Here is a 27,503-nt window from a genome sequence, read left to right on the forward strand (position 1 = left end):
CCTGCTTTGCCGTGTGGTCGCATGCCCGTTCTGCCTTTTCACACATAAGCCCATGATTGATTGGTTTCACTCTCTTTGTGTGTTCCTGACGTCTCAAGTGAAGATGGGAGTATGAAGCCAAAAAGCGCGGAATTCCAATAGTCCCAACGCTTAACGGAGACATTGTTTGCGTGATTCAGGAAGAAATGAGTTACAAGGAGAAGATTGCACCTGCAGGAAGGGTAGTGAAAATGAGAAGGAAACCACTTTTTTGTCTTTGAGATCGGAGTGGTTTGAAGAGGAATGTCTACGATGTTGTGAGCACCGCATATGTTGCTGTGGCTCTATCCTTACGGTTCACCACCTGCTCAAACTTTGCTTGAGCTTTCCTGGTAAATAGTAGTGGAAGACGTCAAGTGTCAGTAGCGATCCAGTCAATGCAAGGGTGATTGAGGGATTTACTGAGGAGGCCGAGCTGCTCTTTTGTAAAGTCGTCTGGACCAAGCATTGGTTCAATTGTTATTGATAAGAAACATTAACTGCAATATCTGGGCTTTGCGCTTGAGCTTGAGTGTTTCCGTGCTTGGGCTCTTCGGTGAGCAGGCAATGATTGCGGTAGGCAGAAACTCGATTACCTTAAAATCATTGACGAGGGTCGCTGTTCGGACGAGCGTCGGTGCCACTTGAAGGAAAGCACGTATCTCCTTGCGTTAAAACAAGTAACAGAGGGTTTATTTCAAATACAGTGTAGCCTAGCTTGCGGGTAGCTCAGATTGGAACACACGTAGGCATTTTTTCATTATCGCTGATGTTTCAACACTCTGCACGCTTGTGGACCAGAATGAAAGGCAGAGAGTGCGAGCCGATTTAAAGAGCTGTCGGCATGCCTGGCAGCCGAATAATGTTAAAGGGCGCTGACACACAATAATGACCTCTCATTTTTTTGCAGCAATGTGGTACCAGGGCCCTGTTAGTCATAACACAGCACATCATTTGGTTCAGTGCACGTCAAATGATTAGGTACAGGCTCCTCATTACCAATTGGGCTTACTTTTGATTGGAGAGAGCTCCAAACAAAAATGACAAGCCGCCGGGTGCAACTATCACTACTCATCGGGTGCAACGCTCAGCCACGTCAGCACACAGAACTGCGACGCATTTCTTCACATTGTGCGTCAACAAGTCCGTTTTAACAGGAAACAGGACAGCAGTGTCGCCAAACATAAAACTTTGAATGCGTGCGCCGTGGCCCCAAACTCGCATGCAGCCGCCATGTAGAAGTCTGCTGGAGGAAACACAGCAAAGAGAAAAAAATAGCAGCTTTGAGCTTATCATAACTTCTTGTATTGACTACAGCGTGGTGATCTGGGGGAAGTAAGGGGGTCGCCGTGGGTCACCTTTGAGGGGGACTGCTTGATTCTCTATAAAAACTTTCAAATTCCTGTAAAATACCTTCACGTTATTTCGCACGTGGTACGGTGATTACTCGAATCTAACGCGCACCTTTTTTCCGGTTAAGCGAGTTCATAAATCACATGCGCGTTAGAATCGAGTACGATAAAAAAAATGAATACGGTCATTCTATTGCTATCGGCATTTCCAAAATGGCCCTACGTGCGTTGGCATGGCACGTCAGTCATTTGTGCCTGTATTTCTCATGTGCGGCACTTCGTACGTGTGCTGAGGAGTTCGTCATCTGGTAGTGCATTAGCATCGACGGCATGGAAGGGCCGACTCTGAAAACTCGACGAGTGCACCACGATGCCGCTTTTAAAAGAAAAGTCATCGCGTGTGCCGAAACGGACGGAAATCTGGCCACATCGCTGTCGTTCGGAGTTCCCAAAATGTGCGTGCGGGATTGGCGGAAACAAAAGCAGAATATTGTCGACAACAAATATTCACGTAAAGGCTTCAGTGGACCACAGAAGGGTTGGTTTCTGCAAATTGAAGAGCTGCTCGGCGAGTATGTGCTTGAGCAGCGAGCGGCACAGCGGCTCGTGACGACAGAACTGCTCTAAGTGCAGGCTATGCAGTTAGCCTTAGAAAAGGGGCTAATGCCGAGCCAGTTTAAAGCGAGCAGGTGCTGGCTAACTAACTGTATGAAGAGGAAAGGCTTTTCCCTCGGAAGGCGAACGGGCATATGCCAAAAGTTGCCGGAGGAGTACGAAGGAAAGCTTCACAGTTTTCACAGGTTCGTCCTAAACTTGCGGCACAACAACGGCTACCTGCTTGGACAAATCGGAAATGCCGACCAGACGCCTCTTTACTTCGACATGCCTGGCACCACAACTGGCGAGAAGAAGGGGGCAAAGCAAGTTCGCGTGCTGACATCGGGCCATGGTAAAACTAGAGTGACGGCAATGCTCTGTTGCACGTCAGATAGGCACAAGCTTCCCCCGTACCTCATATTTAAAAGGAGTCGTTTTCCCGAGTGGTGTGATTGTGCGGGCCAACGAGAAAAATGGGTGCGCGTTGCAATCGATGTCTTACTTTTTTTTTTTTCGTCATGGAAACCGGGTGCGCGTCATAATCGAGGGCGCAGTAGAATCGAGTAAATACGGTATATACATGTTCATGGAATTCGATTCGGCAGGCTATTTTGGTCATGAAATTTTGTATCAGTGCCCTTTTAAGGAGGCCTTTCCTTATTGGGAAAATGGGGGCGAGCAAAGCTTGGCGTGTGCATGCCTGCACTACTACTTCTTTTTATTTGGCATTGTGCCGTAGGACTCGCGTCCTGGTGCTGGAGCGAGAGGTCGTGTGTCCATGTGCAGGCAACGATGAAATGCGACAACATAAAATGAGTCGCGCCTGCGTCTCTCAAAATCGTATGGTGGTTTTGGGACGTTAAACTCCACATGTCAATCTATCAAAATGAATCTCGCTGTTAAAATATCGGACTTCCATGTTGGGAACAGCTAACCACCACTGAGCCCATGATTGAGAGAGCGTTCGTTATTGGAAGACTGCGCCTACGAATGAGCAAGTGACCAGCGCTCCTTTGGAGGCCGCGTTTATCAATTCTTTCCAGCGCTAGCGTCAGGTTTTGCGCGTACGACAATGCCGCCACTGAAATCTGTCGCTGTTAAGTCTATAAAGTTCAGCACAAGGTAGCGCACATGTCACACACTGAGCTTGCGAATCTGCCCAACCAATTCTGATCGTGCGAAGGAAACCCTGCATGCTTACCTCAAACGCTGACGCTATCGGCAGTCTGGTAAATGGAGCACGAATGGGAATCGGTGGGTGCCCATGCTATGAAGATCTTCAGGTATCGCATTAGTGGAGTTGCTGTACGTTTCTCTTAAAAAGGCCAAGGGGCAAGTTTATAATTCAGCCTGTAGGTGGGCAAGACAAGAGGTATCAATTCTTTGGCAACTCTACTGCCATTAACTAGGCTTTTTATTGGGATAAAAATGTGGAGTTGAAGATTTCATCATAGACTTTCTCACCGAAACCTCAGAAGCAGTCTGTCAGTGTAATGTAAGCAATTTCAATGTACTTTTTTGAGTAGATTGGCCGAATGAGCTCAGTCGGATTTCTTTGAATTTGCCGCGTGAAGTCTGTGACTCCGGTAAAATACAGCAGAACGAATTCCCTTTGACCGTGTACTACAAAGGGACCACCAGGTGACGCCATTTCGTTTGGCTGGCTGCATACAGTGCTCCGCTTTCACGCGTTCTTGGCTAGTTAGCGGGCCTCGCCCGTGTCTGGACAAGCTCACTATTCCTTCTAGAAGACTTTTGGGACATGCGGACACCATCCGGGCCCCGGTTCGACCCCAGGCTGGCTCTCCAGGCCCCTTCAAAAGTACAAAGTGGCGCGGCGCCGCACCTGCACCTCCGCGATGCAGCGTGCCGCCCAGCACTTGACACCAACGACAACTGACGCCCTGTCGGTAAGCCCAGCCTCCTCTGGTCGTACCGCTGATACAGCCGTGCCTCTGCTGTCAACATCTGACAATGTCACCAGCCCTCCGCCGACAACAATACAGCAACAGGCAGCGTTCCTCAACAGCGTGCACTGTCCAGCAACGTGCAACGTTGGTGGCGTCTCTGCTACTCCCAGCTTGATAGCAACACAAAAACCGGAGCCGGAGAGCCGTAATGCAGCGTTGGCGTTGCAATCAACCACGCCTGCTACTCTTCCCACCGTATCTGCGTCTGGCCTACCCATTGGGAATTCCGAGTCTGTCGACAAGCGCGCTTCGACGAGCATCGTTCCTTCCATCGCCGAAGTTTTGCCTTCCATCACTTCAGCTGACGACTCATCGACGGAAATGGACTTCACGGCGTCGCAGGTCAACAAAGACAATACGCCATCTCCTGAAGGCAGCTGGAACACGGTTAGTGCCAATCGAAAACCTGCCTCGACTGCCCGCCCTCGCTTCGAGCTCATCACCGTCGGAATCCAACTTTCACCCAGAACACTCACGCCGAAACTGCCTTTCTATGACCTGCTTTCTACCATCATAGCCGTCGCAAGTCTCTCTCCCAAGACCAGTGTGGAGGTCATCCTTCAAGCCAAACCTGCTCAGAGCATTGTGCTTCTAAAAACGCACTCGCCTCTCACTGCCCATCTCCTACTGTCCCTTACAAGTCTGGAACTTAATGGTAAGCCGATCACTATTAAGCCCTATGCCCCCAGTCCTCCAATAACATGTTTCGGCGTCGTACAAAATGTCGGTTGTCACTTCACACCATCTCAGCTCTTGCATGACCTCGAATCCTTTTTTTTTTACATACTCGTTGCACGTATGATGGGCTCCACTGAATCCGTCTTCATAACATTTGCTGGAACCGTCATCCCTCGCTTTGTGTATTTTAAACGCGTCTCTTTCCGATGCCGTCCGCATAAACCTAAGCCCCCTACTTGCACTCGGTGCCTTGCTATAGGGCACCGTGCTCATCACTGCCTCCAACACAGCGTTCCGGCCAAGTGCCGCCGCTGTGCGTCTCCTCTACCAGCAGATCTCGATGCTAACGTTTGCGCCCAACCCTGGTGCATCCATTGCCAGGTCAACACCCACTCATCTCTCTACTCCACCTGCCCCTACTTTCTAGCTAAGCAACGCGATTGCGCTAAAGCAGCTTTTCTCCGTCGCACAGCCATGCGCCGAGCCACTCAGCCTTCGGCGCCCTCCTCGTCAGCGCATGAGTTCATTTCACCTCCCTCAGCATCCCCCCTGGGCTCATACGTCGCTAAGGTTGAGGGCACGCCTCCCATGTGCACTTCTTTATCAAACACACCTTCACCATCCTTGAGTAACGAGAGCCGCTCCTTCGATTTGCGACTGGCTATGTTGGAGCGCAACCAGCGCGCGCAACAGCGCATATCAGATGAGCTACAACAGAAAATACTCGCACTGATGCAGACACTCGCAACTACCACATCGTCTCTTACCTATCAACTCACGGAGCTAAATAAGCAGCCCACCACACTCACCGCCACGACCTCCAGCTCCCATGTAACCAAATTGGCCGACATGGTCGAAACCACTACCACTGCGCATCACGCTCGTTTGGTTCAGCTGGAAAATTCCATTGTCTGGATTCTTACGACCCTTGAAACCCAATCTAAGCAACTGGAATATTTCATCTATATGCTTAACTCCCTGCAAGAGTCGCTTCCCCCGGCAAAAAAAAAGAAGGAACGCGCACGTGCAGGCGCTTCCTCTACTTCAAAGGCCTAGATGGCGCGTGAAAAGGACCTCGATATTTTGCTGTGTAACTGCCTCAACTGTCGTCATAATAGGACCCCTCTCCACCAATATCTTCTCACCCGCCCCACATTACCACATTTTCTCCTTATACAGGAGACTTGGACGGCCCTTGCCGTCCCGGGCTGCTGTGCATATCACGCTACGACAGGAACGCCACTTGCGTCCATTTATGTACGCAGTGACGTTCTTGTTCAACCACGAGACGTACCCTCCCCCGTCCTGAAATATTTAATTGGTGTGGTCTATTACGAACCATCTACTCGTATTTTTCTCGCTCTGATGTCCTTTTACAACCCCCCTGTCACGTCCTCTTTGTTTAGTGCTCTTGGCGAATTCCTGCACTCCCTTCCATCGACCACCCATATCCTCCTTGGGGGTGACTTTAATGCTCCTATAGGCTCTCGTGTTACCCCTGAACACTCAAACCAGGTTGCCTTCTACACTGCCTCGCCCAGGAATGCCATCTCACCCTTCTTAAATACCCCTGACACCCCTACTCGAGCGGGCACTGTTTCACAGCGCTCCACTGCACCTGATCTCACTTTTTCTCAGAGTTCCCTTCTTTTTCACTGGCAGATGTCCGCTGAAAACCTTTTCAGTGATCACTTTCTCATACACATCACCACCCCTCTTTCCTACAACAGGCGGAAACGAGTCGCTCACACTGACTGGGAAGCATTCTGTTATAACCTTTTGTCTGACTCCTTTAAAACTCATGATGACTGGACGTCGCGGATCTCCACAGCAATAACATCCCGTAGTCGCCGCACTCGTTTTCAACTCCCCATTCATGACCCCGATCCTCACTTCCTCCGTTTAATGCGACGTCATCAACATTTGAAACGCTCTCTCGGCTCCCAGCCACACAACGTCCAACTTTACTCCCGCATTGATGGTCTGCGGGCTGAAATTATCGCTTACGGCACTTCCCTCGAGCACTCTCTTTGGAACACGCTGTGTGACGGCCTTGACTTTGCACTGCACTCGCGCTCTACATGGTCTCTGTTTAGGTCTCTCTTAGGTACCAAGCCTGCCGTTGCTCCTACTCTAGCTAAAGCTCTCACTCAAGGGAATCCATCTGATGTTTTTGACAATTTAAAATCTCTGTATCTCCCACCCCCCTTCACACTTTCCTACCCAGATTACTGGGGCGAAGCTAACCCAAACCTGGACCGCCCATTCATGCTCAGGGTGCTGGAAGCTGCCTTAGCCACTCAATCTACCCGCTCGGCTCCCGGTGAGGATGAGATAACGTATACTACACTACGTAATCTCCCCGACAACGTGAAGGAATTTCTCTTACACACATTCAACGAAGCATGGAACAGCGGCTGCCTGTCAAGCTCTTGGATATCCTCTCTAATTTGCATGATTCCGAAGCCGGGCAAGCCTCCATCTCTCTCTAACCTTCACCCTATCTCTTTGACGTCATGCGTTGGCAAGACTCTTGAGCAAATAGCCTTGACTCGACTGTCTGATTTTATTGAGGCGAAAGAGTTTTTCCCTCCTTCTCTTATTGGCTTCCGACGCCACGTATGTGCGCAGGACATGTTCCCTATTCTTCAGCATACTTTTCTTTCACCTTCTCGCAGTCAGATCCATGCGCTTGTAACCGTCGATGTACGGAAGGCATTCGATGGCGTGAGTCATGACCACATACTCTCTCAGCTCTCCTCCCTGTCATGTGGCTCCCGCATGTATTTATACATCCGATCCTTTCTTTCAAATCGAGTTGCTCGCTTTAGAGTCGATACTCATTTCTCTAACCCACACTCTCTCACCCGCGGCACTCCTCAAGGTGCCGTACTATCTCCTACTCTATTTAATATGGCTATGGCCCCCCTTGTCTCCCAACTGTACCGAATACCTGACCTCCACCATATTTTTTATGCAAACGACATCACTCTTTGGTGTACGTCTGGATGTCCCGGCCACGTGCAGGATACTTTGCAACGTGACCTGGACCTTATAGCTTTTTTTCTCGCTATTGCTGGCCTGTCTCCTGCACCGGAGAAATGTGAACTACTTTTGCTAAACCGGTCTGCGTACCAGCACTCCCACAACACCCTCATCTCCCTACATCTTTCTAGCTCTCTCATCCCCACTGTTCAGCAATGCAAAGTTCTTGGCTTCCCTTTGCACGCGACAAAAAACGTGCAGGCCCTACATCACGCTACATCACCTCCTGCGACGCGTTGTCACTCAGCAGTCGGGGCTCCACGAGGTTAATGCGTGCCGGGATGCACATGCGCTCGCCCTTAACAAGTTCTTGTACTTTGTGCCCTATGTTCAATTCACCCAAATCCAACTCAACACACTCGAAAGAGCTCTATTAGGCCTCTACAAGGAAGGCAGCTCTAAACCTCCCTGTCACTACCTCTACCACTAAGCTCTTCGCCACAGGCCTCTTCGATCCATTACGTTCTCTTATTTCTCTGCACCACGACTCTCAGATTGCCCGTCTTTCTCTCACTCGTCAAGGTACAATGGCTATTGGCCCAAGCCGGTATCCCTCACATTCCCGTTTCCAATCCCACCTTGCTTTCTGCCGCTAGCACAGCTGCTTCTAACCTTCGCATCCTTCCCCACCCATCCAATATGTCTTTCGTTCTTCACGCCGGCCGGCGTCGTGCGGCGGCACATCATCATTCTCCTCCTCTTTCTACACAGGGAGTTGCCTACACGGATGCCTCATACATGGCTCCTCGGGGCTCGTGTGGCTACGTTATCTACCATCCACACCTCTCGGCACCTGACACGCACACCAGTGGGCCATACTTGCACCCGCCAAATGTACTTTCGCTCAAGGTCCTTTCCATGGTCCACGCCATGCAGTCATTTTCCTCATTCCCTTCTTTCCCCCAGTACACAATTTACTCCGACTCGCACGCTGCCATCTGTCACGTACAGAACAACACGTTGCCCCCTGCTCTTCAACAGGAGGTCAAGCGAGCGGCCTCTGCTCTTTAACCCTCTACTGTCTTCCTCCGCTGGGTTGCTGGGCATTCAGGTATTAACGGCAATGAGCTAGCTCATCAGCTTGTCCGCGCTATATTGCACCGGGCACCGTTCATTCCCTGGCCCACACTCTCGGAAGACAGTGAGAGCTCTGCGAATAACGATGGGCAGATCTCCTTGCGTCACACTATCAAGGAGGTATATCTCCAGCTCCGGCTCGACAAGCGTCTTTACCCTCCCCCTCACCCATCACTCACTGCGCTCGTGGCTTGAACTCTACGGCACATCCAAAGGAATTGCCTGATAACCCCCTCTCGCCATTTTCTTCATAAATATAGGTCTAACTCCTGCTGTCCTAATTGCCCCTCCCTATATGCCAACCTGTCACACTGCCTGTTTTACTGCCCAACTGCTCAGCAATCCAGCTATTACCCTCTCCCATCCCTTTCCATCACCTCCTGGCTCAACTGGATCAGGGCCGAAGGGGAAGAAGAACAGCGTCGACTGGTCGCACAGGCGGTCAAAATGCTCGGCCTGTAAATTGTGGCTAAATAAAAGTCTATTACTACTACTACTACTACTACTACTACTACTACTACTACTACTACTACTACTACTACTACTACTACTACTACTACTACTACTACTACAAAAGCCTTAGATGGCACCGTCAGGTTGTATAAAATGCATGGCAAGTTGGTGTGGAAACCTTCGTGGGCGCAATCTTGTGCGTATTTTGTGATAAAGCATTCTGTCACTCAGCATGGCATTCATTGAGGCTTGTGCATTGATCGCAAGTGAGAACAGCAACCGTAAAAGGCAGTGCTGTCAATCATTTTGTCATCTGCTTGGAAGAGAACAGACAGAGACACCCTTTTAAAGATGATAGTCTTCCTTGGGGACCTTTGACGCAAAAATTTTGGTCTGTCTGTCTGTACATTTGTCTGTTTATTCACTCTTAACGGCACCGGGTACTTGAAACGGCCGACCCCATCCGCAGCGCCCACCAATGTTGCTCAAGGTTTAGCGTTCATACTTGTGCACTTGTCAGATAATAAGCAATTATTGTGCAAGTCTGGGGCACCATAACAACACGTATATATTCTTCATGTGCATCGTTTACTGGAAAATGCATACATAAGTAATTTTAAGGACCGTAGCGCTTATCACGCTGCGCTGACCACGCAACGCTTGCACGTAAAGGTGAGTATTTCCAACGCTTTGCTAAAACGCGATGTTGGTGGCACCTACCCATCGCCTTGCGTTCCTCACCTTATCACCTCTGAGACGGGCACGCACACCTGTCTCAGAGCCATGCGCTTCGTTTTGCAAGAAGACTGCCAGGTGACCCTCATGTCTCAAGTGTGACGTGACTTGACGCGCTCGTTCGCCTCCGCTGCACGCTCGAAGCACTCTAATACAGCGCCTCCAAAATACTATTCACCGATTTTCTTGGGTAGAACAACAAATTAATTGTTCACTCTCTCCACACGCAAGACTATTGTCTTTCGACGACATTTGCAGATTACATGCAGATACGGGGCCAATTTTTCGTTTGATAGGACAGATATAGAGTACTTTCTAGATGACTTGGATTGGATTGAGGCATAAGCGTTGTGGCCAGAGAAGAGAATTCGCCTGCAATCGGCCTTGCTTTATCCACTCTTACGCCGACAGTTTGCAAAAATTGCCACGAGGGTTACCACAAAAGGTCTTGTGGAGTTGCAATGCCACCTAGCAACTAGATAAGACATTAACACAAATGAATTGCTGAGGTCATCGTTTCCTTCAATTCAAATCTTTCAAAAAACAATTTCCCCAAATACTATTGCGAATCAGTTTTAGTAACTCTACATTTCTCCATGCGTTAAAGACATTATTGAATTCATTATGTCCCCGAGCAGATGATCGAGATGAGATGCGTACTTTCGAGGCACTTCGCTTTCACTTGGTAGTTCTTGGCTCCTCCTTATTCTCTTGCAACATTCTCTTGCGGCCTCTTGATGGTCCTTGTTGTTGTGTTCTGTCATAAAACGGGTACAGAATTGCATTGCAAAGTGGCGTTTGCACTGCTGTTTTCATTTTGTGCGTTTTTCCCCTTACTGCACATCTTCTTGTGCCAAAAGTGGTGCTTTGTTATTGAAGGGGCCATTCTGTCTCTTCCTCCTGTGTCTTCATTCTACATGCTCTGTCGCAGTCATGAAGCAAGCAAAAGGCTGTGTCGTAATTGTGATGTCATTGCAGGTGAAGAACAATTTCCGGGCGGCCATCACCATTCCAGAGAAGTCGTGGTCGCGCTTCAGGGACTCCTTCTCAGACTATGTCGAGAAGATGAAGGAGCTGACGGAGAAGTCGGCCGCCGAGGGTGGCAAATGAGAGCCGTCTCCCGACCGCCCTCCCAGGCAGCCACCGCCCACCCTTCCCTCCGGCGGCGCCCCAGGGGTGGCGGCGACTCTGTCGCAGTCCCTGACACGCCGCATCGCCTTAGAGCCGCCCCACGGCCTTTCAGCATCGGCACACCGACGACCAACTGATCGGCCGACCAGGGTGAGCGCGACCGTTGCGGCATCTCTCCACGATGGGGCACGACTGCAGAGCCACGCGGCGGTCCCGTCCTTGGTGCAGCCTCTTGATGGTCCTTCCTAGCATGCCCCACGGCGGACAGCTGCGAGGACTTTTGACAAAATAATGCCGGTGATAAAAAATGGGGTTAGGGGAGAGAAGAGCTCGGAAGACTTAGGGGACAAGAACTTTTTTTGAGAAAATGGGAAGTGGGGATGGGGAGGACGAGAGAGAAGACTGGTGGTGGTTGCATGGAGGAGGAAGACTGTGGTTGACGGTGACCAGTTGGCATCGCCCTGGGCTGGTTTGTGTGTGTGTGTGTGTGTGTAGTTTGAGAGGCCAGTTCGCATTACCAAAAGGCCACTCGTCGGCGAATCGTCGCACCTGCATCGGCGAGGGTCGTCCGGCTGTTTTCGGAGGTCGTTTCACGTTGTCGCATGTTGGGCACAGAGGTCTGGCGGCCCGTGTCATCGAGGGCTGCCCGGCACCGGCAGACGACGGTCGGCATCGTCACAAAAGGCCACATGGTGCTGTCAAAGTCCGGCAAGCTTTGACAACTGATGGTCCCCAAGCCGGCCCTTCAGTTCTCGCTGTCGTCGGCGAATTCTACCGGCGACGTGAGGGGAAAAAAATGCGTCTTAGCTCGCCTTTCTTTTTCATTATATTTACTGTTCTCATTTTTCTAAGACTGTCATCATCTGTTGTTTTGTACTTTATTTTTTGTTTTTTTGTTTCTCGCTGTTCCCCTTTGCCAATGCTTCCTGTGCGAACTGCAATGAGCTCCTAAAAAAGTGATAGCGGGCTCTGGCCGTCCGCAATGAATGAGTGACGCACGGCTGACGTCCCGGTGATGTTGCGCTGCCGTGCGGTCTCACGCCTGTGGAGGCGACGCTCATACGAAGCACAGCCGAGAGAATGGGAGCGAGTGAGTTTAGATGGCGAGGAGGGATGCGTGACTTTGGGAGCATTGGCGAGACAGGGTTTGCGATGACTCCAAGTGAGAGAAAGAAGTGTGGAGAATCGAAGGTTTTAAAGAGAGTTGAATATTCGGTGGCACGTCATGGCTCCAGGGCTGACCGGCTTCTGTGCAAAGTTATCAGTGTGTCGTCTAGAACTCTCAAGATCCTAGCAGTCGTTGCTTGTTTGTCGAGGCCTTGGTCGCGTTGCGTATTCGATGATCCTGTGCTGCCGAAATGTGGCATTTGCGACCCAGGACAGCGTTTTTTGATGTGCTTGTGCTCAAGATCCTGCGTACAGCATTGAAAAGTGATGGCAGGACGTTTAAAAAGTAAGCCCTTAACACCAGCTTACACACTATGCTCACACCTTTAGGAAAGACCACGCTGGACGGATTTGAAGGCCACACAAAGCAGAAAGGCATCACAATATGTATCGCTTAGCTAAAAGGACACATCGCAAGGTTCAAAAATTTTGAAAGAGTAAAATAGCTGTACAAAATAAGTCCAATGCAAGAATAGCGTGGAGAATTCATCTAAAGTTATTATCTATGTTGTTTGGATAAAATAAAAGTATCATACTGACTTATGCATGCGAGTTGCTTGGGGTGCTCTGCATTACTTTATTTTGCTAAGTGTTCAGATTAAGTAGCCTATAAGGAATGTGTCAAATTATCTGCCGTTCTTAAAAGAGATACTTTTGGAAACGTCAGAAGGCAGTGTATAGAATACAAACCGATCCCTAATTTGTACAGCTGTCACTCTCGTTATCTCTATTGAGAAGTTCCATATGCATTCCGATAATTCCATATGTTGTCCATTACGTTGTTTCCACTTAATGGAATTTATGTGGAATGTGCATGTGGCTCCATAAAGTTGCTCTGAAATCATGTGGACTTACCGGAATGGCATGAGGGGTGTGTCAGTAGGGCGTTTCTAGCCTTGAAAGTTTGCCATCTCGGGCTCTTTGCTGCGCGTGACAAGTTAAAAGTGCTTGGAGGGTCAGCAGATGCACGTTTGAGAATCGCTGCTCGGGGGTAGCTGGGTGGTCTTGAATGGTCCCGAAAGGTGTACTGTGCACGGGCACCCCGAAGACGTCGAAAAAATATAGGGACGAGCGTTTTCAAAGTTGTAGCGACTCTGCTGCATGTTTCTTGCGTGTGAAAGGACAACACTAGGCAGCTAAGGTCGGAAAACATTCTATACATCTTAATTTTGAGGAAAACTTGGCTTCTGAATGCGAAACATCGTGGCACGAAGGAAAATTTTCCAACACTGTGCAGCAATAAATATCAGCTATGATGTCATTAGTCGTTAAGAATCTTGAAAAGGGTGCTGCACGTGTTGCTTCAGGTGTGCGCCGATTTGGTCGCTTTGCGAAAGTGTAGAGGCTCATTCGTATCAGCTGTGCTGAAACCGGTTGGTAGGAGCAATCATGACTGCGAACCAGTGGGGTTGATCTTATTTGGGACAGTGCGGACCTGCTTCACAAGAGACCGACAACGGTTGAAAGTGTCACGTCAGTATCTTTGTGAGCCCTGGAGTCGTTACGAGCCACTGGGAAACGTGCCAGTCAATGATGCCCGGTGATATAGGACAGAGTGAGAGGTGTGAGAGAGAGACAGAGGTGTGTAGGTCAAGTTTTTTCAAAGGAAGGCACGGCGACCCGGCGTCACAGGCCCTTGTAGGCACGCGCGAGGTTGGGTTCCTCGTAGGATGGCTCTTTCGACGTTGCTAAGCCTAGAACGTCTCCTAGTCAGGGATGACGGTGCACTTATGTGCCCCTGTGATTGGCTCTGTATTTACCGACTTTCCCCCGAGTATCATGTGACAGCTCTATCATACGCTCTAAAACGAAATTGTAATTCAGAATCGATGTCACTAAGGGCATAAGTGCTATAACACAGCTTTCGAAACAGTTGATAGCCATTATGAATCGTGTCATGTTTGATTGTGTTTTCTCGTTTCACACGATAAGCATGTTCAAGCAAGTTTCTAATGCAATTGGGATCTCGTGCACATCAGCATTTTCCTAATTAACTAAGCTTTGTCAAGCGAAGCAAAGGTGTGATTCAAAAATTGAACATTGCATGTGTAAAATCATTAGGCGATGCAGAGGTTGGAGACATCGGGTGCTTGTCCTGTGCGCTATAAAAAAAAGCCCCTGAAATGTGGGGAACCGGTGTTCGAGTACGTACCACAAATGGGAAATTCGTAGGCGATCTAGAGATCGGAGACACCGGGCGCTTGCCCTATAAATTATTTTGTTCTTGTTGAAACACATGCGGCTGGACTAACATTCATACAGAGCCAGAGTTTTTATTTTGATGCTCTGTTTGTTTATTTTTATGAATGCTATTGTTGAGGCTCTGCATGTGAAAAAAATGTAAACACGAGTCGTGCCCATTTATTGAACGCAGTAGTCTGTCGGGGAAAGCTGCTCTAGCTGATGTGACTCGTGAAAGTGACGCCCATACAGAATGGTACCCGAGGAAAAAGGTTCTCAATTTGTGGTTTGCAGTAAAGGCTTTGTGTGTGTCAAGTAAGGTCTGTGACGCTTGGTCTCGTGACGGTTGTTGTTTGCAGCGGCAGCTTCAGGCTGACCGGTATTGTTGAAGTTTGTTCAGAGTGTATTGCATTGTTGAAGGAGCAGAGAGTCAAAAAGACATTGTTTGTTGATCGTCTGGCGCAATGAAGTTGTCTTTGAATGTTGGCAGTGTTCTTTGATGAGGGCCGAGGAGTACCCTGCAGTTTTGCCGATGGGCTGCTTTTGGCTAAGAGTTTGCGAGGCACGAAAGTACGAGGAAATCGGATTGTCATGGAAGAAGTACTCAACTGCTCACGGAGCTGTAGGCACAGCAGTGCGGTTGCTGTAAGGAGTTTCAATCCTCGTTTTTTTGTCCTTGTTTTGAGAGCTGGCGTAACCTAAGGAAGGGAATAGATTCTCGGAGCATCGTGTTCTTACTACCAAGCACTCTGAATCTGGGCGATGTTTTAAGCTGGCTAATGTTAGCTTGGTCAGAAACCCGGATAATTACCAGTGTACTTTCGCACTACTGATGAGATGTTTGGCGAATGACGTTGCACCATAGTTTTTGCATGACGGCGCTTCATGGTCCGGAGTCTAGCGTTAACAGTTCCTGAACTGGAGTGTGCATTTTTGCGAGGCTTCGCTTTGAGAGCGTTCCTTTCGCAAGGGTGCTACGAGCGTCCTACGACTGTCCGCGCTGGAGGCACTATGCCACAAAGCGTGGGTGACCTTGGCATGTGGGTATATACAGGCTTGTATATACATAGCTATTTTCGGGTTCCTCTTGTGGTGTTTGATCACACTCATGATTTCAGAGTCTGCATGCTTTCTGAATGCCTTTTCCTAGTGGAGTCCTTTTTTTTATATTTTTTTATCAAGCATAAGCACTTTTGCCGTTGCTTGGTTAATAATTCACACCTAGAAGGCTGGTTGCAGAGGCCTCACACGCCAGCTTTACCGATCCGTTAAACTTTCATCACAACCAACAGATTCTTGACACCACTTTATTTCTGTGTTATACCCGCAAATCGCTTGCTGCCACCGCCCGTTTGTCGGCTTACGATCTTCATTGACAATGTGTTCGTTGCAATTTGTTGTAGAGGCCTTGTTTTGTGGTGAGAACATTGGGTCATCCCTTACGCGACCAAACATGTTTAAAGTGCAGGTTGGGAGAAGGCAGGGTTGGTCCAGTTAGGAGTGCGTTCCTTGCGTAGGTGTTTTTCACATGCATGGTGGTAATGCCACCGCTCCGCCAATCTTTTTGTGGGTAACAAAGTAGTGCAAGTTTCCCGCTGATCCTGCATCATTTCTGCAAGAAGGTGAAAGTTATGGCTAAATGTACTGTAATCCTTGCAAAAACGACCTTGTAAGATGTGTTTATAAAGCAGTCTGCTACGGAAAGACAAGAAAGTAAAGAAAGAATGGATGAATCGAATGAGCAAACTCAATGATTTGTGTTTCCTCAGCCTAAAACAGGAATTGCAAATGTAATTTTGTTTGAACACATTTTTTCTTTTTGATGCAGAAAGGCACAAACATTTTTTATGAGTATGCATGCATTTGCAAAGTGTAGTCACATCCAGGCATTGCATGAAAACGTTCTCTGACAGGTGAGGTCTCCGTCTTCAGAAACAGTGAGATTGCACAACGCGGCTGCAACGTAGCCACATCCAATTTTTCAATGTTAAGCTGAAATTTGCGAGCATGTCTTCGTGGTTCGTTTCGTTTCGCTTCACGAAATTGATGCTGTGAGCCTCTGTCATCTCAGCAGTCTGTTCGGCGAGTCTGGCTCGGTAATGTTCTCGTTGGTTTACTCGTTTGGGCTTACGTTCACCCATTGTTGCTGCTTCTAGTTTGTACTTGAGTCAACTACGCTTGATTTTAATGTTATCACTGAAAGTGGGCATCTGGATTAGGCATGGCTGACTGTGCAGGCATATTCTTTATCTCAAGGGGCATTGCCGGACTTCAGTTCCGTAAAGCTTGGCTATAAAGCTTTTAGCATAACAGTTACTCGAAACATTCGCAAATGTGAGGAGCGCACGGTACTTTTGGAAACTTTTGTAGGTGCTTCGACAACTTTGTGTATATGCTTGAAATGATTCCTAACATGATTGCTTTTTTAACACTGTGAGCAGTGCACCTAGAGGAGCATGAGTGACATTCTTTTTTATGTTGTGCGGTGTTGGTGTGCTGCTTTCTTGTTTCTTCTTTGAGAATAACGGGTCTCCAGCGATAAATTCGCAGATACTTTGAACATCGGGTGTTTTCTTTCAAGGTGAGGAGCTTCAGTCTTTCTGGCTGTTGTCGCAATGGAGTGTTCTTGCATTTCGGACGCGCTCGGGCGGACAGAAATCCAAGCTGGCCTTGGAACCGATACTTGTTTCTAGGGGAACGAAGAGTTGGGTGGACACATTGACGATAGCTCGTGCGAATGGTTGCTTTGCAACAGGTGAAGTGCCGAGCATCGGTTGTCTTGATGGACTAGGTACAGAAGCGCTCACTCATGAATGGATGCAACGGGTACTGTGTCGCAGTGCCCGAAAAACAATGTGCAACTGCAAAAGCTGGCGTTGGAGAGGCGCTTTTGTGTCTCGTCTTGTGTGAAAGCACTGCCATCTGAAGATCTCAGAGGGTACTAGAGTCGTATACGCCTAGTGACTCTGCAAGGAGTCGGGCCTGTGCTAGTCTAATGATCTGTTAGCGGAGCTATTCACTCGACAGCATCAAGCCAATGTGGAGCCATAACTGACCCAACATCATGGCACCACTGGCCATGCTGGATTTAGACAAAATATGTTGACCTGCTTTACAAGTGCAGAGACGGTGCACGTTTCTGAAGCAAGGCCTACTTTAGACGTATATTGGGTTTTGTGAAAACAGACATTTGAATACAACAAATTTTTTTTGCTAGACATTGGCATTGTATGAACTAGTGTTGGTTGCCACATTACAGGTACGATTAGTATTGATAGAATATGGCATTTTAGGTACTTCTTGACAAAAATTAGCTTGCATCTCTAGCATGGCCTTACAATGGACCACTTTGGGTTTTGTTTGTTACATGTCTTACTGTAAGGGCTCGGTGTGTATGCTTAATGCTAGCACTTTGTTGGGCTTGCGTAGGTCCTGGCTAATTGCCGCTCAGAAGATGAGGTGGATCAAGATTGGGCTTGATTTACAGCATATCTTGCATCATGCACTCAAACTGTTTTACATTGCCAATATTGCTGTTACGTGTAACTTACTTTTTTTTCTTCCAAGTCCTGCCATTCGAAGTGCGCCGTGTTGAATTACTGTTGAAGCTTTATTTCGGCTGAGAATGTGCTTGTGTGAAATTCTTGCTGTTGCCACTTCACAGACGTCAAGCAAAAAATAGCTAAGTGTGAAGGTCGGATGCTGCTGCGATTTTAGAGCTCGGAATTTTTTCGACATTCGCTTCCGAGGATGTTTCTTTGGTAACTTCCATCTGGAAAAAGAAGAGCTGCTTACAGAATCACAACAAGGCATCGAGAACTTGCATGATTGAAAAATGGAAAAGTTGAGCTTTTTGATCGATTGGGTTATTCAGGAACAGCTTAATAATTGATGTCTTGTTCCAGATGATTGGCCCCATTTTGATTGGATAAGTTAGGGGTGTAGTGCAAAAAAAAAAAAAAAATAAAGATTAGGGTAGGAGCCTTATTTTACACACGTACCTGGACACCTTGCCTCCTCGACTGACAGTGTGCCTGTTGCATGATAAGAGGCACAGCTTGCTAATTTTCTTCTTTAATCTCTTTTTTTCTTTCGAGTTCTGCCCTTGTTCCTGATTCGTCGGGGTAATCCCAAACTACAGTGCAATGCTTTGTTATTGGCACCATCGAGCTGTTATTGACGGTCTTCCCCTTTTCCCACGAGGTGTAATTTAATTTTCAGGCTTGCCTACATTTCACTGTGTGCACGTGAACCCAAGGAGCAGCAGTGCAGCTGTGGAGAGATCGCGAGTCGCGACACCTTTTTTAGGCATAGCTGCACGTTCGAAGCCACCGAGAATCTGTTTGACATGATCAGCATCTTGTTCCGTTGTCACCAGTCCTCCAGATTTGTCATACACTTGGAACTGATATCAGCTTGCGAACCCTGCACTTGGGAAGTTCGTCGAGATTTTCTTTAATTAAATATTCATGGTAATGCATGCATGCTGTACTGCTCTAGCGGTAGCACGCTAACAGTGTTGGCGAGTCAGTTTTGTTGTGTCACTTGCGTTACGGTTCTTTGCTCACACGAATACTTTACCATCTTCTTTAGAGAGCGGTCGACTTTGGAACCTATCGACTCCTGCGTATCTACAAGCACGCAAAGTCTGTCCCAAAGCTGGAAGCTGTACTGCCTAGGCAAGCAGACAGCTGAGCAAAGTCAAGCAAGTCGCTTGACAAGTGGGTGTAACGATAAAGGCTTTATTGCTGTTACGATAAAGGTTGGAGAAATTCACGAGGCATCTGATGTTCAACTCAAATGCTTTTAATGAGACCATCTTTGGCCTTTGGAAGATGTGACTCTCGAAAAGCAATGCAAATGAGTAGTTACACCCGGCCGCTACCATAAAACTGCACGTTTGTTGCCGGCTTTTAGCTGCCGTGACATACTTTGCGGCACGTCTTATTAACAGTTCTGTGGAACATTGAATTTCTTGTTTAATTGTGGCGAATAAAATTGTTTTTGCTTGCTCTGTACTCCTTGCAAGGTCAGAAAGCAGCACTGTTCATAAAACAGTCAAAAGACAAAGGCAAAAGGAACACACACATGACAGTAGAGGCACGTTATGATGATTTCAGGTTTGCGTGTTTTATGAACACCATCAAGAAGAACCAACTAACCCAAATCAAGGTGCTGTCACTAGGAACTAAGTCTGACATTCACATATTTTGCCCACTCTCTCCCGAGGCTGCCTCCGACTTTAACCCGAGTTCCAAGTTGTAACGGGCTTTTCGTACTCCATTTGTCTGTATTTCACAATCTCTTACAAGGATGTGTGAAGCTTTGGTCGTTGAATAGTCCATCTGAATTCAGTATAAATTTTTTTGGATTCTGTGGATATCGACAACTGTAGAGGTAAGCTTGTGACAGCTCAATGATTATCCGTCTCTACTGGCATGCTGTGTTAACACTTTATCTCGGCCACTGCTAAGCTCTTTGGCTGGAGCGGGCATATTCAGTGAGTGTTAGAAGAAGCACATTTTTCATTGGTGTCATCAAGATGAAATCTATTGTGTGAGCTTGAACCTCAGTGTTAGGCCCGATTGTGTAATCCGAGAATTTTTTTCTCGCTGACAGAAGGCCGCATTGAAGTTGAAGTTTGTACAGACACATTGAAAAGAACATCAACGGAGTGTTTTTATGAGATTGTACTTTCACAATTTTTGCCGTCTATCGGGGACTCTAGTGTTTGAAGAAGGCTTTGGCATTGTGCAAACACGCCAGGGTGCGTGCATACTTTATGAATAGTAGAATGGCATCTATTATAGCATCACAAATGTGTACCAAAAAGGGTCATCTTGTCACACTTGCCACTATTGCGCATGGAGATGGTATCGATCTGCTGTGGCACCACTTGCTCCGAGAGAAATTGTGTGCACTCTGTTTTTTGTGTTCAGAGGAAATGCATTGCCAATTGCTAGTAGTAGCTGTTATTTCTGTCGTGTCTACAAGTTTTGTACGTCGGAAGGAAGGCATTTTGACATTTTGTGAAGTCTCTAAATTGAAATTGAGTACCGAGTAGCATGCTAAAGCTTCGTACAGGCTGAAAAAAGTGTCTTTCTGGCTTAGTCAGATGGCTGTACAGCTGGGACTCCTCAGAGAAGCAAAAACACGAATGTTGTGCATTGTGCTATTATGTTTGCCTAAAGCTTGTTATTTCACCATTTAGTTTCATCTAGTGTCACAACTGAACCTTAGCCAACTTTAGACGTGGTCTTTGCAGTAATTGATTGACTGTTGAAAGTTTCAGCTTTTGCGAAAGTGACGCTAGCGTAATGGTTTCATTAAATGGCTTAGCCCTGTACAGTCTATTCTGGCAATTCAAATAAAAACCGTTCCTCTGCATGTAGAGGATTGCTTGGTTGTGTGATCCAAGCATTGAAGGACATCTGCTTTCTGTGTGTGTGGTATGCTGTGTGCATGTGCACGTTTTCTCTCAAGTGCTATTGGTTAGGCACAGTCAAAGTATGCATGTTGATGCTTCTGGGACATCTTTCTAAACTCTGCTGTAAAAATTGTGAGGAAAAAGAAAAAGACGTGTACACGCTTATATTTCGATTGAACGGCCCACTGAGATGTTTGCTGAAGCTCTTGGAAGGAATACAAATTTTGACATGGGAATTCGTATTTACAAAAGAAAACCTCTGTTCAACAGCTTTCCTTTTTGGTTATTCAGTGCGGCTGACGGGAGGGAAATTAGTGACAACTTTTAGGCACATCGGTTAGTTCGTTAAGTAACATTGTGCAAGGGTAGCATTGTAAAACAATAGCTTTCAGGTATATTGACTTTTTCGAGATTTTGCATGCATCGCTACTGAGTACGCCAGCAAATGCAGCTGCCAACATTTATGACACTGCTGGCAGCACCAACATCATTTATCTACAACAGATTTGGTGCCGATTCCCATTGAATGTCACTGTTGCGATTATGCAAGAATGTTTGAAAGTTGGTTTAGACTGCAATATTACTCTTGTAAACAAAGCTTCAATGTCCTGCACACATTAAGAACGTCCAATGTTATAGTCAAAAAGTAGGTCTTGAAATGATATGATGCGTTGTCTACGATGCCAGATTCACACGCACTACACGGCTTGCTGTTGGGGTGTTAAATCAGCCGGATGTTACGAAAGCATTTTCTCATTCTTAGTGCCGTTCCCAAGCCCTAAAGCTAGAGCAGGGCACATTTAACCAGATGCGACCTAATCGTAAGCTAATATTTGCAATTTATAGGAAGTCACTATGTCTAGATTATGCCACATAATGATTGTGCATAGAGTGCCGTAGTTTTTCTCTTCTACAAACACTGTAACATCGTGATTGCCGTCTACGTAGTGGATCTTTTACAGAGCCCACGAACTGCATCTACTCTGCCCATTAACCACGCTGAGTATCTGCACTGCGGATCCCTTTCTAGCATTGGGCGCTATCCTCGCATATATATATTCGTCATAGACTGCACACGTTCATGTTATCGTATTTTGACTGCCCCATACTGACAAAGCTGTACTGTGATATTACAGGAAACTCCAACTTGTGGAGAGCACTGGAGTTCCCCCAAACGTTTAATCCTCTCGAATCCGTCTTGTCGTCACCATGCTGCCGTCCCAATAGCCTCGTCACACGAGCAGAGCACAGCGTCTGTCTGCTGGCATGAGTGGTGCTTACATGCACACGCTGCGAAACAAATTTTAACGCTGCGTACGTAGAGCCTGTCACAGTGTCGGGTACGCAAGAACACTGTGCTTTGCATAGCGCACATGAGCAGAAGTGCACGCACCCTCTGTGCAAAATGTGCCGCTCTTACCGCAGGTTGCTGTTGCGAGCACTACATATGCGTTACTTAAACTTGCTAGTGTTGTGGCGTTTGGAGACGACTTATGGTTGTGCGCCCCGGGCTGTCACAGCTGCCTTACACTCTGGTTTGCGTGCATGGTGTTCTTCTCGAAGCTGTGGCGAGGGTGTTGCGCGACTTTGCTTTTCCCGATGATGAGTATGTGGGGCCCTTGTATGGTGCAGTGTTGACGAACGTAGCAGTGACTGCTGTTGTACATCTTGACTGTGCATTAGGTATAGTTGAACCTTTACCCAACGAATTACTCGACATAACAAATTACCTGACATAAAGAAATAGTTGCAAACCTTTTTTGCAGCATCTGCACACAGAGGATGCACACTTATAACAAGTATCACATGTGATTAATGTGATTAAGGTGTACTTGTGTTGTAGGCAAATTTAAAGACGAGGCTTGGCCAATACTAGTTGGTTTTTCCACATTTTATGATGCGGCTCTTATTTTGTATTTGTTAAAGAACTGGTGTGCAAAAGCGATGCCTGTGCAATAGCTTAATAGTATTAACGTCCGATGCTCACTTGCTCAGTGGAGGTCAAAATTTTTGCTCTCTTTTATGGTGTACCCTGCTGCATGCACAATGCACACCAAGGCAGTGTCACGACATTATCGATTTTGTAGACATTTTGATCACTTTCTTGATTCTGACTGATTTCACCAGTCATGCCAATAGCGTCGGGTAGATTAAGTTTCAACTCAATACAAGGGCTCTGCTGCTACATCAAGTTTACGTGTCGCATCGGCAGTATTTTCAGTGGGCTTTCAAACGGTTTCTATCGAATCTTTACTGTCGCATATGATCAGTGTTGCCATTGCATATTTTGAAGCACTCCATCGCGATGCCATCAAGAGCTATGTGTTTAACATTTGACTGGTGTACCTGTCCTGTGCTTATGTGATGTGTTTTGCATGTGTTGTGTGTGTGTGTGTGTGTGTGCTAGGGGCTGTAGTGTGCAACTGTAGAGGCATGTGTATGTGACGAAAGCAATGCTGCATGAATTACATCTGTTTCAATGGATGCAAATTCTTCTCATATTGTCACCTTGCATACAATTTGACGTTGACAAATATCAGGTTTCTCGTGAGCCATTTGATATGCTAACCAAGAAGAGGCATTTTTTTAGCACTGTTTCTGAACTAATCCACTGGTAAGCACTTTTCTTAATGGTGGAGGCTTGATTAACAAACCTGTTTTGTCACTTGGTCTTAGCGGACTATTGAGCCAAACTTTGTGCACCGAAGATTACATTTTTTTGTGTGTGTGCTGGCATTTTCAACTTCGAGTCATTGTCGGTCCCAATGTAGTATTATTTGTTTATTTTTATTCGTTGACTCGGGTGGTGAATGGAAATGTCTGCAGACAGAATTTAGCAGTATTGCAGGCACTTTTGTGAAGCAACGGCAATAAGATAACCTGTTGCGATGTGACGTTTGCGGCATTAAAACCGCGTAGCGACAGATCAAATGTAGGATGGAAGGCCTCACTATGCAAAACATAGTGATGTACCGTAAAAAAAATTGTTGAATGATATGCCGAGCAACTAGTCAGATGAACTCTGAGCAGTGAAATTAATATGATACGTATCCATCTGCAATTGAAAAAAAAATGCCCACTGTGCATACTGAAAGTGCTTGAAGTAGCCCGATAGTGCAGTATGTGAGAGTAGTGCCAACACTTATTTGATTATGTAGCAAACAATACCAAAAAGGACATCATAGGAGTTGGCCCTTGGCAGTATTCTAGATTCAAAGACTGCCGTGTTTTGTAGGGACAACTACATAATTTATTTGACATGCAAATCTGACATGACGAAGTACAAGCTCGATGCAAATACGTTGTCCAGATGGGCTTGAATGGCCTGCGGCAATAAGAATGATCAGAGCAGAGGTGAAATCAAAACTGTATACGTCAAAATAAGTAGGCATCAAAGTTTGTTGAAAGGTCCAATCATATTATATTACGTGTAAGCGCAAATTATTTTCTTTTTGGCTTATCCTGTGCTTTTGCAAACTGTAAGGCACTAATTGGTGCAAGAGGGCATGAAAGTTGGTGTTTGTTGCAGAGGTGTTTTGTTGATCCATTAGAAGAACTTGTGTATTTATTTGGGAGTTGGTAGCATTTTCTCGTATTCAGGTCATTTTAAGGCCTCCAGGGCTGCCTTTGAGCTCTACATATTCTAGTTCTCTTGTACCTCATAGCCTATTAGTGTATTGGTGAGCTGTGCGGAAACTATCGGTTAATGGCAAGACAGTGTTATTTTGATGAATTGTGGAGCTTTTCCTGAAATCGTCATTGCGTCTTGCAGCTTGGTAAAATCTTTCATTATATGCATGTATCGATCTTTTTTTTTGTGCTTTGAGTGACAGGCTTGAATGCATGCTAATTACAGGCTTGTAGTTAAACGAGTTGTAGTTGGTTTGATGTCCTAACAGCCATAGTGTTTTCGATGACAATGGGAAAAGTTATTTTACCTAGTGGGAACCCAATTAATGGCTCGGAGTGCCTGAGTTTTTCTCGGAATGTTGGAATGATTGTTGGGCCACAGCAGAGTACCATGTGACCATGCCCAAGATCTGCTTGTAGTTTGTTGGTAGGCGAGTTTCCGATGTGTCGGACTGAAACTAGTTTTTTCAATATCAGTGCATCGTGAAACTCATCTTGCATAAGCCTTGTGGTCTGCAATCTCTGGCTGTAAACAGCAGCGCGCTGCTTTGAGTTGACGTGTCATCCCTAATGCTGGGAGCTGTAAGTGCTGTTCATTGTGTGCTGACTGCTTACCTTGTTGTCCATTTTTCCTTTTGTTGGTACAAAATTATTGATAAAAAGTTTTCACATACAAGGGTTTGCTTGCTTCGTGTCTCTTCTACGTTTCGCACTAAAAAAATCAAGCTAGCTCGGTGTTGCTAATAACCTGGCATTGTTCAAGTGTTCTGATGTTTGTCGTGGCGATAAGTTGATTATGTCTTGGCTGCGAAAGTGCTTTCTCATTGAGTAGGCTCTGTGTTGATCAGCAGTGCTTTGCGTACAAAATTGCTGGAAGGTACGTTTTTGACGTTCACGATGGGGTGTTAATGGCGTCAGAACTCTATGTCTTGGCCTGTGTGGTTCTTTCTGGGCTAAGTAGGGTGTTGGGAGTTTTTTTTCTCTGCATATATTTGAACCCACCCGCATGCGGAAAAGCCTGTGCAATCATATTTCTTTTTGTCATGTGTACTGTTTCAAAGAGATGTGATTGTTACTGTAGTGGAAAAAAAATGTTGTAGGCAGGTATGTTGCTTCAAACTCATTTGGTTGAACCGCATTCTCCTTTTAAAGCTCTTGTCGCGTTGCACGTTCTTTATATAGAGCATGATAGAACTTGATTTTTGCAGCAGGAATGTGTACAGTGGACGCGTCTTCCCTAAAACGGCCGAAGGGGAAACTAGAATATTGTGAAAAAAAAGTGTTACAGTGATGTAGGGGACGTCACTTTTCTGGGGAAACGTCACATTGCTGTCAAAAAAGCTTTAGGTGCTGGAATTTTGCAGTGGCCACACGCAAATCTAATAGTGACAAGTGCCCACATCAGGCATCGTATCGGTCTTGTTATTATGACGAGAAAGAAAATTAAACACGTTCTCGCATCGTGTATACCGACGAAAATGCACATTCACAAAATATGTCTTAGTTGATGCCTGCTGTCGGCCATTGCGATGCCGGTTGCATTGTGTTTCTAGTACTTGCTACCCTCAATGGCACCTGCTTGCTGGCCAGCCAAGTGAAAAAGCATTATTAACAATAGTTTTGTAAATGTGTCGCCGAATGGTTTCCCCATGAATGTGAGCGTCCCCTGTACACGTTTCAACAACAATAGAACCTCGCGGTGTAAGTGTGTGATTGTATTTGTTCCGTTGAGAAGCGGGAGAGACTGTACATACAAAAGTTTAGGTGATTGGCAAAATGGGGGAGAGCCAGAGCAGTACTATTGGTCTGTTGTAGTTTTGTCTCGCGCTTCAAATGATAGCATGAAGAAAAAACAAATGTGTCAACGACGGTTAAGCAGGTTTGTGCTTTCATATTGAATGTTGTTTTTACTGCCTCAGCTGTGAATTGCCAAGACCTGTGTTGTTTGTACTAGTAAAGAGTATTTGTGTGTTTATTCTCTAGGATGAGCATTGCGGCCTCCCCTACAGGTAGTGGTGAGGTCGGGGGTCAGCCCGCTACAAGAGCAATCAGTTTTCTTGCGAGTTTGTGTCGTTGTGGGCTCCTTCGTTTACGTGTCCGAGGTGTCTTCAGCAGACTCTGGTATGTGCGTTAGTTAGGCAGCACGTGATGAATTCGATTGACAGGGGGAAGAGAAACACTTTAATGCCTGATCTGTAATGTCACCCCCATGACTGAACTTCTTTTCCCGACAGAAGACAAAGTAACGCATTACTCCTTTTTTTTTTACCCCGCAACTCTTTATTTTTTGGGTGCTCGGTACACCACAAGGCGCAATTTGCATTCATCGCTGCTGTGCTCATGGGGAAGTTCCTTTGGGATCATTGCTCCTAATTTTATAGAACCGGCAGAGACACTCGTCGTGCCGACTCTGAAAAAGAAGACAACTGAAAGCGTTGTCAGTTGAGTCGGCTCAGTGCGACACCCTCGCAGGTTGAGGCGACCATCCAAAAGCTAGCAGGCGACCATTTCTGCAACTGTCTATGTGTTTTACACTGTCGCTTTCAAAAAGGTGGCGTCCCCTCCCACATTAATGGTTGTCAGCTGCAGGTCGACTGGTTGCCTGAAGCCTGTACCAGTGTCGCATGTCCCACCTACCATCGCCAGCGTTTTACACAGGAAAAAAAGACATACTTTTTGCAGTGACTTAACATTTTGCTGTACATGGGGACAAAGAGCGAGCGTTTAAAAAAAATTTGCATGACAACACAACCTCGGACCAGTTCTGCTCGGTCATTTAGAAAAAAAGAACGACACTGTTGGATTTCCATAAATAAAGACAAACTTCATTATGCAGCCTCCTGTCTAGTTTCTTAAACTGCCGTGCTGTGCCGCTTAGAGATACGCAATCGTGCTCAATACGAATTGCAACATGGTGCTGCCCATCGTCAAAGTTGCAGGTGGTGGCAACATAGAGAGCCATCTATTGCTTGAAGCTGTTTTGACTATAGTTGTATTTGTAATTTCACGCTTAGCGGTGTTTCAGTGCAGGTTCGGTGCTCC

General features: G+C 46.6%; 1 protein-coding gene across 2 annotated transcripts in view; it reads left to right on the plus strand.

Moving 5' to 3' along the window:
- LOC119180669 (transcriptional regulator protein Pur-beta) overlaps positions 1 to 27,292 on the plus strand; it is a 188,610-nt gene extending 161,318 nt beyond the window's left edge. For both annotated transcript variants that reach the window (XM_037431789.2, XM_037431790.2), the window contains one exon: positions 10,904 to 27,292. In XM_037431789.2, coding sequence (XP_037287686.1) covers positions 10,904 to 11,035 — 132 coding nt within the window. In that variant the 3' untranslated portion in view covers positions 11,036 to 27,292. The remainder of the gene's footprint in view (positions 1 to 10,903) is intronic.
- Positions 27,293 to 27,503: the final 211 nt, after the last annotated feature.

This window comes from Rhipicephalus microplus, chromosome 10 (genome assembly GCF_043290135.1).
Source record: "Rhipicephalus microplus isolate Deutch F79 chromosome 10, USDA_Rmic, whole genome shotgun sequence".
NCBI lineage: Eukaryota > Metazoa > Arthropoda > Arachnida > Ixodida > Ixodidae > Rhipicephalus > Rhipicephalus microplus.